Below are 16,575 nucleotides of genomic sequence, written 5' to 3' on the forward strand. Positions count from 1 at the left end.
CCCTTTAGCAGGGAAGATCTGTGCCCCCAAAGATGCCCCAGTAGCTCCCCATCTTCTTTTCTGCTGATTCACTGCACATGCTCTGTGCTGCTGTCACTTACTGAGTATTTACATCAAAAACTAAATAAAGAAAATAAAAAAGATAATTAAGCAACTAATATGTAAAAATATTCTTGATCGAATGATAAGCAGCAATGCTTCTTATTGCTAAACTTTTACTACTTGGCAGTCATTTACTAAAAATCCAAATTGAAAAAGCATGAACAAAAAAAAAACAAAGTTATGGAAAAAACACATTATTAAATGAAGTCTTTTTCACAATTTCACTGACTTCTCAAAATCATTTAAAAAATAAAACTTTTTGCATGCAATTTAATTTCTCTAAAACTCAACATATTGACATCCCATCCTGTTATACATAAAGTCATTTTGTTCTGTCATTTTAAAGTGGGCTAACATTTGTCACAAGCACAAGATTGCTTCCCTTTCTGTCCTACCTCATATTGAGAGCTACACACTATTCACTTACCTATTCAAATTCCTGTCATCTTCTACAAAGACTGACGAATGTTTGATCAAGATCACATTACTACCCCTATGTTCTTCCGTATTGAATTCCGCTACCTGCTTTAATTATCACAGGGATAAAATGACAGAAAGCATAAATCTATTGACTGGTCAGGTCATAGTGCTGTGCTTTCATATGACATTGTGTATTTAAACAGGTAATACAAAAGAAATTTTAGGAGAATTGATATACTCTTTAAAGGTCTCTTTTTTAACTCTTCTACAGTTTTAGTCTTAATATTTCTATGGTAAAGAATAGTGTTCTCAAAATATGGCATTGTGTCTACATTTATATTGCTATACAAGCCTGCATTTCTCTAAAGACAGAATTGTACCTACCTAGAATTGGACTACTACTACTACTTAAGCCTACTGCTTCCTTACCATTTTACCGTACCTGTCCTTCCAGTTCCCAATATATCCCTTGCCTGTCCTACCTGTACCAAAATAAATAGAAAAACCTTTCATGCTTGTACCCAGTACCAGTCTTCCCAATTCTGTCCCTCAGCACATGCTTCTCCAAAGTCCTTACTGAACCTACCCTGACAGCCATTGACCCTGACAGTCTAATTTTTTAAGACTTTTGTATCATGCTTCAATAATAGCCAGTTTAAAAAAATCCCTCACTTTATGTAGCTGGCTGTTTATGTAGCTGTGCTTAAATGTACGCACATAATCCATGAGATGGCGCCTACACCAATATTACAGGGGATGCACTGAATCCAGTTTTTCGGGTTTGGCCAAACCCCCAAATCCACCATAAGTATTTGGACGAATACCGAACCGAATCCAAATCCTAATTAGCATATGCCAATTAATATTTGAACAGGTTAAAACTTTTCCACTTCCGTGTTAACATGACAAATTCATGTGATTTTTTGGTTTCTGATTTGGTTTGGCCAGGAGCATGGATTTGTCCAAATCTGAATCCTGCCGAAAAAGGCTGAATGCTGGGCAAATACCAAACCGAATCCTGGATTCCGTGCATCTATAAAACATACATTTGTTGGTTTAAGAATAACATTTTAAGTGTCTGAGTGAATTATTTGGTATGTAAACAGTGTCATTTAGAAAAAAATGACAGAATCCCTTTAACCCTGTTAACTAAGCATATTGTCTTGAGGTAATTATTGACACATCCCTCTCCTTCTCTTACTTCTCTTTTTACTGCACAGTTGTCTCTTGTCACTTTTTTCCTCTGCAGTATTGTGAAATTCACTCCATGTGCTATCTGAACTATGTTACTTTATTCTAAGTGCCCTCCCTAATGTCTACAGTACTTTTCCCCCATATCATGTTTTCTTATTTGCTGCTACAATTTTTCCCCATTCATCTAAGAGATCAGGCTTCTCTACTGTTAAAATATTTAAAAAAGGTCAGGTTTGTTATTTTTTGCTTGGGCAGCCATGATAGAGTCCTGTATTTCTATGCATCTCATTACATATCATCTATCATTGTATTATTATAATGTACAGAACTACATACACAATAAATCAAAATATACATATAATAAATAAAGAAAATAAGAATATATATATATATATATATATATATATAAAGCAAGACAGTGAGCTGCACACAACCAGGACTTGGCAAAAAAATGATAAGTTTATTTAAGCAAAGAAATCCAACGTTTCGAGCACTAACTGTGCTCTTCCTTGAAGAAGTTAGTTAGTGCTCGAAACGTTGTATTTCTTTGCTTAAATAAACTTATCATTTTTTTGCCAAGTCCTGGTTGTGTGCAGCTCACTGTCTTGCTTTATATATTTTTGCTAGCACCCTGGGCATTTGAACTTTAATAGGGTGTGCTCCGTTTGTTCCTGTATATATATATATATATATATATATATATATATATATATATATAAATATATATAAATGAGAATATACATATATAAATATATAATGCCCCTAGAACAAATATTGGTACAAATGCAGTTACAAGTTTGTGTTTAATGATTATAAATGTAGTTGTTCCCTGGAAAACAAGGCCCTGAAATGGTGCCTGTCCCAGGAAATAGGGACTGATGAGAATTTTTTACTAGAAACCTTTCTTACCATAATTATTGCTACTAAAATAAGAGCTTGAATAACTTATTTCAGCTTCAGTGGATTTTTAAAATGTTTTACAATTAAGTGCATTTTTTTATTTACTTATTTGTTAATTTTGTTGACTAATATAAATCCATAGCTGGATAGGACTCATTTCCTTGAAACATCCAGGACTCCATCTACAGTTACATTATTTATTCAGTTTGTCGAGGTTTCAGAGCCCTAGATTTGTGTAAACATAACACAGCTGTGACCATATTTATGCTTCATCTGTAGTTTCCTGGTATAAAAATCCAGATATTTAATTTCTTTCAGTAAATGAGATTGCAAAACGCAATCATGAAGATTCAGAAAGTAACCCTTGTCTGGCTGAGATGATCCTTTCAGTTTTATCCTACTGCACACTAACACCTAAATTGTTAAGTATTGTTGTGGAAAATTACATGGATCAAGAGAAACTTTGGGATTTTTTGTGCTCCATTACAGGTATATTTTAATAAGTTATTCATTTGTATTACTATCTCCATGATGTAAGCCTTATTGTCCACTCAGGTTGTCTTTATTGCCAAATCAATAATTCAACTTTAGCAGTCCAACCTGCATTCTCCTAAGCACTGCCTCTAGAATTAAAATCAAACTTAGGTTCACTTATGATTCGCTACAAGAGTAAAATGTTGTCAGTGTTCTGGTTTTATTTTGGAGACAAAGTTATCCAGGATTTGTAGAACATTTGCACTGTGTAATCTTGCAGGATCCACTACAGACAATTCATTTTAGTGAATTTATCGAAACATAGTGGTGCCTATTTCAGCATGCAATATATAAAGCTGTTTACACACATTTGGTGAGTTACTTCACCATGCTGAGCCCCTTGTGGACTACCAGTCAACTGCTCCCTCTGGTCTTTGCAGTTGCAGACAACAACCCAGCCCCTCTGCCAGCTTTGACAGGCAGGTAGCCTTCCTGGTTTTTTGTCCTGTTTACTGAGACCTTCCTAACATTCGAATTAAAATAAAATACCTTTTTCCATAGCCTTCCAATAGAAAGTGAGCTCCAATATGTAAGCTAAACTAATGGAATGGACTGCCTGCCTGTTCCTTCCAGAACACTTCAGCTTCCAGCAAAACTCTCATGTCCTGCTGGGAAGAAATCTAAAAAAGGCAAAACATGGTTTTCATCATTTTCTTTGGGCACTTGCTCACAGCTCTCCTAGAAGCAGAGTGCCAGATGTACCCAATACCTCTTATGTTGGTCCAGAGGCAAGCCCTAAGCAAGCTGTGGCATCTTACTGTTGAGACTGATATGGCATCTGGAAGACCTTCAAAATTGTTTTGCCTAGAACTAATTTTGGGAGTGCCATTGGCTAACTGAGCTTTAACAGAATGAATGATTATGACTCAAGCTTTGTTCTTTTCTTTGGCCTAATTTCTCAATCTTTTTTGTTATTTATTATCTATTAAATTAAGATAATAACAGTTTTCTTTTAAAAAAGTTTACTATTTCAAAATAAATAACGTTAAAATATAGGATATTTTAATGGATCCACATGTAAATAACCTGCTTGTCTTCTATGTGTGAGAAGGATTTCTTTTATTTTCTACAACTTATTAGGAAGACACATTCTGTCACTTAAATGCAACCAAGGATTTTGTTATGAATGGCTGCTAAAATGACCAGCATTACAATCTGCATGCAGTGTGGAAGCCAGAAAAAGTCTATCAGAGATGTACAGTTTGAAAAGCAGCAGCTGTCATAGAGCTATAAAATGCAAAAAAAAAGAGGCTCAACTCCAGTTTGCTGTGCATTATGACTCAGTGTGATGGAAGAGAAGCAAGAATTAAACAGTTTCTGATTTAGAGAGAAAAAAATAAAAACCCAGATGGCTTGAAGTAGCTGTAGCATTTTGCATTCTGCTACATATTGATTCCCTTGAAGTTTTTGCCTCTTCTTTCATATGATTTTATGCAACCAAGTTTTTGACAATTGAGTTTTTTCACAGTTTTTCAAATCCGGAAAATGTGTCAAAAAATTAATGTCACGTGATGTACTGTTAGTAGAATGTCTTCTGATATTTATATTAATGTTTACATTTGTATTGTTAAAAAATCCCAGAAATAAACCATTTGTATCGATGATAATTTGTGTTTTGACTACGAATTACATTTTGAAATTTATATTAATCTAAACAAACAATGCTGAAGATGATTTTTTTTCTTACAGGTTGCAGAGCATTTGTGCCTTATGTGATCAGATATTTGAAAAATACTCTAAAGAAATCTGTGCTTGGTATAGTGAAGCAAGTAACCTCATTGATTGTTTCAAGGGAGCTCATGGAATGCCCTAACTCCTGTATGTATAAGTATAGTATTCCTGAAACTCTGCTTGATGTTGTCCCTGAAAAATGGAAGCTTACATCAAGGAAAACAAATATAAAAGCTTCCAAAAAAGGTAATTCACTTTTTTCCTGCCTACAGTTCCAGCTGAACCATGAAACTATAAAAACGAAATTAATGTGCAATCCCCTCCCACACTCCCATATCTCTGGTCATGTTGAAATATAGAACTGGTGCTTGAACTGGTATTCCTTAGACAAGCCATATGCTTGGTTTTATATAAGTACTGATAATTTTTGGTTCTGGACTATATTTACCCAGACATTTTCAAGTCCCTTTTTTTAGTCAGATCTAATGATAGACATAATATTCTTCCATACGAATGTAATATTAGCTAAAATGTTTATTTCACTTGATCTGTTGACATTCTGTTTGAAGAAACATATTTTAGCACTCGAGTGTACTAAATATAAAGATAGAGTGTGTTAGGATAAGATTTGCATTTCACAATGATTCACACTTTCATTCCGGATTTAGCACGTTTTCCCTATTTGCCCTTAATTTAGTAAAATGTATCTAAACCAATAGGCATGTTCTTTTATTGCTGAATTCAGTCATTTACATTCTGGTGGCGTAAACTATTTGTGCCCTTAACCCAGAGTGTATAGATTTATATTATTGCCAGTAATAGCTGTGTTTATGTGTTCTATACCTGCTTGCTTTAGAAGATATTTCTGTTTTACCATTGAACATAGCCATCTATTTTATGAGTGATGTGCTTAATATTCTCAGCTCTTAATGCACAATGAATATGTAATGTTAGACAAACATTCCATTAGACACTACAAAATAAATAGCTCTTATCCAAAAAGAGAATAAAGTATGGCATTAACTGCCTACGTGTCTGAAATTGTAAAGCTTCGCAGAGTTTAAACTGAGTCATGGCTGGATGCAACCGTTCTGTCCGAGCCCAAGTAATTTTATTTCAGCAGCTGCATAGGTTTTATTGGTTTTTCAGCATCAAGTTAATTATTCAATAGTATAAAATATATAACACCATAAATATTATGAGTAAATTGGTGGCAGAAAGTTGCCATCTAAAGATCCCAAAATCTATATGTTACATTCTTATTTTTATTGTTGACATTTCAGCCACTTTTAAGAGTCATCTAAAAAGTTGCCTTTTACAGCATATTTTCTTCATGCTTCTGAACCTGAGGATTAAATGTTGTATATATAAATGCCACAATTTTTTCAATACTTTGATACTATATATGCATATAATTAATCAACTAGGTGGCATCTAAAGACACCAAAATATATTTCATTGTTAATATTTCTTACCCTACACACTGAGCAGGCACCTTGCGCCTTACTGACATTAATAGACATAACAGGCATATTAGTGCTAGTATATAAGTATGCATAACTATCACTTCTTGACATAAGGAATTTTAATGTGTGGTAAATTTGTGCTTAGTGCTAGGGTTGCCAACTCCGCCGGCACTTGTCGCTGGGCAGGGGGCGGACAGTGGCGTCACAGGGGTGGAGAAGAGGCATGGCTGTGGGATCGCAGGGTGGGGAAGAGGCAGGGCTGTGACATCACTGGGAGGGGATATGACTCGGCAATTGGGCGATCGCTGCACCAATCTCAGTGAGTCCTGCCCATTTGCAGGAGGATTTGACCCAGTCAGCCCTTCCAAAAACCAGGCTGTCCGAGTCAAAACCAGAGAGGTGGCAACCCTACCTAGTGCTCTACCCATTTTTTTAAACAAGGGCTTTTTTTTCCTTAATTTAAATACTTCTATTCCTCTGAGTACATTGATGCCACATGTACATAGATAAACTTGACAGATTTATCGAAAATCATTATGGATTGATAATCGTAAATTTTAGGTTATAATAAGGTTGTTTTGCCTCCTATAATGATGTATTATATCTTAGTTGGGATCAAGTACAAGGCTCTGTTTTGTTCTTGCAGAGGAAATGGAGCTATGGGTTAAAATTTAAAAATAGTTTTGATTAAAATGGAGTCTATGGGAGATCCCAGAATTCACAGCTTTTTGGATAATAGGTTTCCGGTTAACAGGTCCCATACCGGATCAGGTATTTCCCGTACAGTTTGGATGTCTGTTAGTCCTGATGGAAACTCACAGGATTTTCATATTAAATGGTACTAAATTGGCCCCAAAGTGGTAAAAGTACAATTTCCAGAAGTCAAAAGTTGTAGTTTATAACTGTCTTACATACTCTTGGCTTGACAGGCAAACATAAGACATTAAAATTAAATACACAGATACCCACAGAAAACTTTGATTATAGCAGCATAATACTAGCAGCATACACAGACAACCGATATCCACAAATGAATGTTCTCAAAAATGTATTTGTTAAATTCATCAGCAGAAGCTGTGAATATTACTGACAGGATGGTGAGAAAGCTCTGCTCACATTAGAACCCTCCTCTGTTAGGCAAACTGTTCATTGACTGTATACACAATAACACTTTAACCACTATGAAAGCCTGCAGTGGACAGGGCCAGTCAAATGTTACTCTGCAATGTAAACAGCAGATATATAAACTGACTGTGGTGAAATTGTGGAGACTACAAGTGCATTTTCTGATCTAGATGGGCCATAAAGAGTTAAGAATAAATCAGCAGGTTTCTTTTTGCTTTTTATGTTAAAGGTCTTACAAAACTGATAGCTGAAGCAGTGTCCATTGTGATCGGCAGACTACCTTCAGTAATTGCTTGTGTGCCTTCCCCAATAAAGTACCTCTACTCACTGGCTGAGAGAAAAGTATCAAAGAAATACTCTGAATCAATAAAGACTGGAATACTTGTTTTGAATTTGATTGATATTATCTGTGAAGTACTCCATGATGGGAACACTATAGAAAATGCAACTGGTCATGCATTGTCAACGTGGTGCAAGGAAAATCTGACTGCCGTTAGTGAATGTTTGCAAAGAGTCACTGGAAATAAAACAAATGATAACAAAGAAGCAACACAAAAGGTTTTTGACTTCATTGGGGAAAAGAGACCAAAATGGATTGAAAACCAGTTCCTTAAAGCTAACAGTTTAAGCATCAACAGGTGAGATGCAGTCTTTACTTTTGAACTGTAAACATATAATGGCTAACTAGTTTATACATGAATGTAGCACTGCATTACAGCTATTAAGCTTTAAAAAAAATCTAATTTTATGGCTTTGTTTTATGGTTTATTGTTTTGTCTTTATATAATGGAAACTTTAAAAAAAAAAAAAAGTTATTAGCACAAAAAATGCACGTCATGTATCAACAGAGCAATCTGCTTTGGTTGATCTACTTGTAGATACCAGTACATCAGTATACCTGACAAGAGTTATTGTTGAATTCTATTAACTCTTGCATCTAATGATTATAATAGCAATTCAGTGTATGGTACAATATGTCTTCTATCATTAAAGTGTTATCAAAGTAATAGATACTACCTATGCCGATTCTAGCACATTCAGCAATAGGTTGCTGGGACCAGTAAGATTAAGTTTCTCCCATGCATACAGTATATGGGAAATTGTGCTTTCTTGTGGGCAATAAAGACTCAAAAAATACCTTTTTACTTTACACAGTCCAAATTCTGTGTGATCAAGCAAAAATGGAGAAGACATTTTCATGTGATTCAGTTACTGGTATACAGTTTGAACTTGGCATTTTCCTTGAGGGTCAAGAAAAAGGTATTTTAGGTGCTTTGATGCTCCTGGGAGAGAGATTTTTCATGGGTGACAAAGTTCCCTTAAGGTAAAAAAAGGGCACATCAGTGCTATTTATTTTTTGTAAGTGAATGTGTACAATAAAGAATAGCATTATACAATTCACAGAATCATTCTCTGAATGGGCTACAGAGAAAAGAACATGTTCTTCAGAAAATCAACAATCCACTGTTTTGGGCGAGGCAGTAAAATCATAGTTTACTTGGTAAATACCAGATCTTATTGTATTTTTGTTTTCACCCTCTCAGTGTTAAAGTGAGCTGAACTAGTGGGAGCAAAGCTATGACCAAGCTATAACCTTTCTTTACCCCAATATGATCTTAAATTTAGAGGTTGAGACTAAACCAACAGGGGAGATACCAGTAATTCATCTTCAAAGTGTTTAGCAAAGTTTTAAATGCAAAAAAATGGAAATAAAAAGTTTTTTGGGAACATCTCAGAATTTTTTCCTTTGCAGATCTGTTTCACAGTTCCTCCACTGGATCACCAATTTAAGACAAAATACAGATGAGTGCCACAGGCTATGGAAAAAAAAACGTAACAGAACATAACGCTATATTTTGAACATTCAGTACAATTTCCAGGGTGTCGGAACACAATTCTGTGTGTTTCCAGAACCATAGACAGTCTATACAAAGATTTTGTAATTCACCTGAAAAAGATTATAAAAGTCACACTTCTGAGCGCATATGAAACAGTCAGTTTTTCCAGCATTATGATGCAGATTCTCTCTCTTTCTATCTCTCTGTAAGTTTTATCTCTTTTTAAAAATAAAATTGCACTGTGGACACTGCCCCTTCTTTTTTAATATCTTTACAGAGAATAGGAGTACCCTAAGGGCAGTTGCACACAGGAAGATTAGTCGTCTGTAATAAATCTTCATTACCATGGGCGACTAATCTCCCCGAAATGCCATCCCACCGGCAAGAATATAAATACACGTCGATACGATTTGCCGAAGTCGCCTGAAGTTTCCTCTCAAGGCAACTTTGGGCGACTTCAGGAAAACGAAGTGACACGTATTTCATCCCACCAGCGATATACATTCTTGGCGGTGGGATAGCATTTCAGGGAGATTTCAAAACAGCATATCAGTACCAACTTTAGGGCAGTGGCCCACAGGAGAGTCGAGAAGCTGCATGCTGAGTTTTCTCTCTGTTAAGTTCCCAGTCAAATTAACATTGGCAAGTGGCACATTGTAGCACAATCTTCTGTAGTGAAACATAGATTGAGTTCCATTTTAGTCTGCTTACTAAACAAGGAACATCCTTCATTTCAGTGCATAATAGGGTAAAAGGCAAGCACCTTTTAGTTGTACAGGTATATGACCTTTTAGCAGGAAACAAGCTCTGAATTACGGAAATTATTTGATCCCAACTAAGATATAAATAAAAAAACAATCCTTTGGAGTTTATTTAATGTTTAAATTATTTTTCAGCAGACAAAAGTATAACGATCGAAATTATGGAATGATCCATTATCTGGAAAACCCAAGTTTCCAAGCATTCTGGATAACAGGTCCCATACCTGTAGATAGATACTTAAGTCTTACTTACTATTTCAAATATGGCATAAGACTGAATACAAAAATACCAAGACCCCTCCCCATCACCCCACACTTAACACAGACAAAAACAAAATTAAGAATTTCTGAATTTCTTAGTTACACCAAACATCATTGGAAATTTAGGCAAACTTGGATCATTTAATAGTTTTATGAAATATCAAATTTAGTTGCTGTGCCTTGAAATGACTTTGACTTGGGGAAAAAAAAAACTACCTTGAAAAAACTGGCAGCTGGACGCTGTGCCTGTCTTATATACTACCTGAACCCATTACTATTCATTAATATAACCTTCACTTCAGAGTAACTCACAGGCTGTAAACAGTCTGCTTGTATTGTAGAGAACATGAAGCTGAAAAAGTAAGGAAACGTCTGTCTTTGCAAAGTAATTTGTGGCGTTGAAGATTATTGTTTTTCATCATGGTGACCCTGACTTGGCTGGCTGGGTGCATATACAGATTAAGATGAATGCAGTTATTCCTTGGCTGAGGTCTGCCTCTTTCAGGGCACATTCTCCCTAATGACATGATTGATAGGCTGTCCCAAATCCAGAGAGGAACTCATTAATCATAGCAATGACTGAATCCAATCATCTGCTTCACCTGCAAAGTGATGGACAGGAAAGGATACAATTTGGGTGATACACTTCTTTGTCACAGGGCCCTCAACTTTTTCAATGTCATCCTCATATTAAGAAAAAGTGTTGTTTTGCTGCAATGAAAAGAAAAAAAAAAAAAATTATTGTACTAATTCTGCTGAAACACCTTTGTGTTTACAGCTTCTAATTATATAGCACATAACATAATGACACCGTAGCTATTAAAAAAAACCCTCAGACAGCACGCCGACAGCTCATATTTATTTATTCTGTTACCTCCAAGGGAAAGTTCTAAGTCTAAAGATCAACAGTGTAGCTTTCATCAGTTTTGCCAGCTGTATGTCCTTTCAGGGGCTCTTGTTATATAAAGAGTAAGACGTCATTATTTTAGTTTATGGATATTTCACTTATTTCCCTAAGGTTTGGTGCTGTTTTACGTAAGTGGAAAAAGCAGAGAAACAAATACAGGTATGGGACCTGTTATCCAGAATGCCTGGGTATGGGATCTTTCCGTTATTTAAAGTCTACTAAAAACCACTAAAACATAAAATAAATCCAATGGCATTGTTTGCCTACAAGAAGGAATAATTATTGGTTCGGAACAAGTAAAAGCTACTGTTTTATTAACACCAAAGGGCTATGACACACTGAGCTACTTGTTGCGGCTACAAGATGCCAGGAAGTACCCTGCCATAGACAATACTGAGAACTGTCTTTAGTATGCTAAAACACACATCATAATAAACAGGTTTAAGTATAGTAAAGATATAGTTATGTACACGTATTTCCTGTAAGCTGCCATGACAGTGTTCTAGATCAGTCCCCTGCTTGTGTCTTTAACACACAGATCTGACTTAAACATGTGTGCGCAGACTTGTTATCTTAGGGACCAGTCAGGGGACTGGAGAAGAATTCTTATCATGGGATTTTACAAGAGGTATTTAATGTTTAATTGTTCAAATACTGAGAGAAATAAAATCATTCAGTACAGTATTTTACATTAAAAACATACATTTCAATGCAGTACTTTTTATAATTAAACTTGCAGTATATTTTAAAGTTTGATTAAGGATATTGACTTACTAAGGTCTTATTCCTGCATTGTCAAAAATTTCTAGCATTGGTACTGCTACATTATCTTTAATTTAATTTTTTCCTGTCTGCCTCTTAATTCTTTATTTAGACCACCCGAATGACCACTTAATGATAATAATATGATAAAATATAAAGCTATTCAGTCTTATAAAAAAGTATGTTTAGCTGTATGTTACTGTACGGCTAACTCAGCAAATCTTAAGCCTTCCATTGTGGGGTGCCAGAATATTTTGTGTCTATATTATTTAAATATATATTGTCTGCCATTGGTTAAGTTGCTCATGTTGCTTCGCTGTAAGTCAGATGCCAATATGGTTAAATGTGTTTCTGTTACTAGAATATCTACTATTTTTTCTAATTTAGTTACTTTTAAATGTTCAATAGAAGAAATCTAATGAGAGGAAAAGTATGCAATTTTACTAATGAAAAATTACAGATTATTACTTTGTCAGCGATTTCCATATATTCCACTTTGAAAAATAATTTTACCTTTCTCGTAATAATAGTAATTTTGCCAGAGTTTGGAACACAAAGATATTCGCTCACTAAGAAAAAAAGAAAATGAACAGGGAATGGTGATTGCTGTCGGATGTAGCATGGTGTGTAAAATAGCACTGCCGTTTTATTCCTGAGAACCGCCTGCAGAAAGTGCTTTTTAAGAAGAGACCTAAATGATTTTATTGTGCATTGCTGGATTAGAAATATGTAATGTGGCACACTTTGTCTTTCCTAGTGGCTCTGCAATGCAAGAAGACAGCTCAGTATTAAAAGACCAAGACAGTGAGCTTGAATTGACTGAGCAGAGAATAAACATGATGGTCCTGGATATCTGCCACAAACCAGGTGGCAGCAAGTACCTGAGGCAAATTTATCACATCATCCAGCTCAATGAGGTAGGGAAACTGCCTTTTTGCCGAGCAATTAGGTGTGTATTGGGTTGAGGCATTTTGTGCTGGCAGCTTAGCATTCATCAAAGACTTAATACTTTCTAAAGTCTGTAGGAAAATTCTGCATAATTCACTGCTGCAGTCTTTTTCACATTGCCTGTTCTACCTCCATGTATAAAAGTGCTATGCAATGTTCTTATGTTTACTGCATAATTTTAAGACTGACCTCTGTTGCTAATCTGTAGCTAGTCTCAAATATATACGAGCTAGAATGATAAAGCAGTCCTGCTATTGTTATATGCATGTATCAGAGAGTAAAATGGGCACCAACTGCCCCAGATTATTAATTCTTACCTATTACTGTAATATTACATATTACTGTCTGTACTATACAATCATGTGATTAAGTTATGTACATACTGCGTAGCCTAATCCTTTGTGGGGCTTTTAACTTTAAGTTCTGCTTCTAAAATACAGTAGAATGTATACAGGGTATGGAACCTTTGCACGGCAGCATGCTTACAAGAATAGTTTACATTTAGGGGCATTTTAAAGGTTAAAGGTCGGTAGACTGATGCAAACTAATTGACTTTCTCCTTGATTGACTGTGCCTATAATAAGGGACAGATTGTGAAATAAGAGCTTACTACAGAAAACTCACCCACTTTCTTTTCATTCCTATGTGTATTTCTAAAACAGTGAACTGTCACCCATTAACCATTTTTAAAAAATCCCACAGGGCTAAATAGAAAGTGGGTGAGTTTTTCTCTAGTGAGCTCTACCCCTATGTGTACATCCCCTTGGAAGTTTTCATGTTATATGTTCATAGGACATTGAATTACAGTAGATTTGATTTTTGTGTCAAAATAAAAACAGGTTCCTGCAAAGTGATTTTGATTATTTAAAATGACTAAACACAAAATAGCCCATTGTGTATGTATACACCACCTGTAATATCACTTACCTATATAATCACTGGCACAGCCAATTCTTTCAGAGAAACAGAATCAGTTACATAGAGATCCCCTGTGTGTAGTAGGATTTTAAGTGCTTGCAGTATAAATACCAATGTATCTACAAGGTCCAACTTCTGCTTGAGGTTTATGAAAGAACAAACTTGGTTCAGTCGAAAGTTCCATCTCTCCGGCTCAAATCTACTGAGATACCATATAAATCAATGGGATTTGGAATTTCTAATTTTAGATAAAATTTTTGCTTTTTGAAAACGCAAATATATTTTTTCGAGTAAAACCAAAATTATCAAATGCCCGGAGACTGCAAGAAACATTCGGTTTTGAAAAAAATTGAGTACAATTTCTATGAACATTTTATTTTTACCGAGAAAAAAACATTCAAGATATTTAGTAAATACAGTTCGATTCAAAAAACTCACAATTTAATTGTAGTTTAGGGATAGGCACCAGTGTGGAGCTGATTGTCGAGGGCACCAAAGGCAAAGCCCCCTCAAGGTAAGGAGCAGAGGGGTGAGGGGTTTGATGTTGCACCATCTGCAGGATATAGAAATACACTGCTTGGCCCCCTGTTCCATCATCAGGCAGGAAGGCCAGGAAGTGGGTAAGGTGGACCTCATAGACACAATAGAGATTATACAAAACACATAAGCACAACCTAGTGATTAATAATAAATGTGCCCCTTGTTGAAAGTTCATCAACAATTTGTTATATTTTATAGTAAATGGACACTTCTTGCCCCATCCAAGAAAACAAGATTGATGCTTGGATTATCCTAACCAGTAACAGCTCACCGCTACTGGACTAGTTCAAATATTACACATATGCTAAAAGAATAAGCTTAGATTTGGTAGCCAAGAACAGCATACTCTGCTCTATAATGCTTTTGCCTACTATGCTGAAATACAGTATACTAACAGGCATCCCCTCCCAGTACCCCAAGTCTGTTCTTCCAGGAGAAGCTTTAATTCTTAATATTAACATTTTTGTCTTGTCTGTAGTGAATGCAGTTCCCGCCATTTAGTTTGACAGATTTTGTACTTTTATTTGTGTAATAAATGCAATTTCTTGACATTTATTATGAAAAACTCTACTTTATTATGACACTTTTATTCTTTTGCCAAATGTAATGGTTGTTTGTCAGTGCTATTGTTACCCATAAATTATGAACATTTCGATATTTGATGTTTTATCTGATTTAAATAATATGGTGTCAGAATATTCCTTTATTACAACATCAACAATATCTAATGTTAATAACATAATGATGTCTTTTTCTATCGCAGTCAATAAAAAACTCAAAATAAAAAAACATTGTGTACTTCAGTTTAACAATAAAAATAATGCAAAAATGTATTATGTTAGGCAATTGTAAAAGTAAAACATTATAATCTTTATTATAATAATTATGTAATCATAAACTAAATGTAGAAAATGTTGAAATATTAATTGGTGCACTGCTCCTCCTCTCCTTTGGACTACTTAAGGGTCCACAGACCAGTCACAAGATCAGCTCAGTTTGAATGCCTGTCATACTTTATTGGGCATTAATCATTTACCTGAGTTCACCTTGCTTTCTGTATTACTCTGATAAGCCCTACATAGAATGCAGCTATATTTTTTTTCTTGATTTAATTGTCAAAATGTGCTTTTACCTAAATATATTGGTTTCATCTTTTTTTTATAAAAAAAATTATATAATTTACAACATATATAGGGGAATATCAGCAACATTGTGCTAATTTAGTGAAAATAGCTGTTACCATGGCATTTTACATGTGAGGGTAAAGCATTGTGGGAAATAAAGTTTTTGCTGAAGTACAGCTGGCCATTATAACATGGTATCAATATATTACCAGCAGTCCAAGGAATAGCAAAAGACATAAAGATGCTTTCAGTAGCCCTTAGGTCTTAAGGTCCCTATACTCGGGCCGAGCCGCTCACTTGGCGATGTCGCCAAGTGAGCGGATCGTCTCCCAATATACCCACCTATGGGTGGGTGATATCGGGAGAATCCAGGATATTCTATTGTTTGGCCCTGGGGCCAAACGATCGAATTGTAATGACGGGTATAGGAAAAGACGGTCCGGGGACCGCATCAACAAGCTAATGCGGTCCCCGATCTAACTAGATTTCAGGCCAGATGTCGGTAGTGCCCATAAACGGGCCGATTAGCTGCTGAATCAGTCTAAGGGACCGATATCGGCAGCTAGCATCGACCCATGTATGGGGACCTTTAGGTGTTCAGACCATACATGGTCTGACATAACATTTACAGGATATAGAGTACAATAAAAACGTATACAGTATCTGGATCCCAGCACTGACATATCTCAAAGTGTTGTTCAACTGTACCATTGCAGTTATAGAGGTAAGAGTGATGTGTGGGGATATGCCAAGTAGATGTCTTGGGTTTAAGAGAAAGGTCTAGCCCTAGCAGCTTATGTAATAGCAATTACATTTGTAATTAACTTAAAGGGGACCTGTCACCCTAAGAAATGATTTCAAATCCTTTTCTATCATTTTAGTGGAGCAAAATAGACTTTACTTACACTATATAAATTATTTAAATTTTTTCCCCCTTCAGTCTTGGAGTTTACAGTCACAGCATGCAGGGCGGCACCATTTTGTGTAAGCTCAGTATCATCAGAAAATCTTGTGCATTTTCCATCTAGGTGATATCTAGGAAGTGCTGAATGGAAAGGTAAAAGTAAATTGTAATTAAAAATCTGAGCTGTCAATCATATATTG

General features: G+C 35.5%; 1 protein-coding gene across 2 annotated transcripts in view; it reads left to right on the forward strand.

Annotated features, from left to right (window-relative positions):
- The window catches only part of kiaa0825 (uncharacterized protein KIAA0825 homolog), a 175,586-nt gene that overhangs the window by 66,590 nt on the left and 92,421 nt on the right, over positions 1–16,575 (forward strand). Inside the window, exons 14-17 of one of the 2 annotated variants that reach the window (XM_002933436.5) lie at positions 2,935–3,105; positions 4,840–5,067; positions 7,642–8,050; positions 12,699–12,858. In XM_002933436.5, coding sequence (XP_002933482.3) covers positions 2,935–3,105; positions 4,840–5,067; positions 7,642–8,050; positions 12,699–12,858 — 968 coding nt within the window. The remainder of the gene's footprint in view (positions 1–2,934; positions 3,106–4,839; positions 5,068–7,641; positions 8,051–12,698; positions 12,859–16,575) is intronic. The other variant, XM_018090791.2, reaches the window with a different exon arrangement.

Source organism: Xenopus tropicalis, chromosome 1 (genome assembly GCF_000004195.4).
Source record: "Xenopus tropicalis strain Nigerian chromosome 1, UCB_Xtro_10.0, whole genome shotgun sequence".
In the NCBI taxonomy this organism is placed as follows: Eukaryota; Metazoa; Chordata; class Amphibia; order Anura; family Pipidae; genus Xenopus; species Xenopus tropicalis.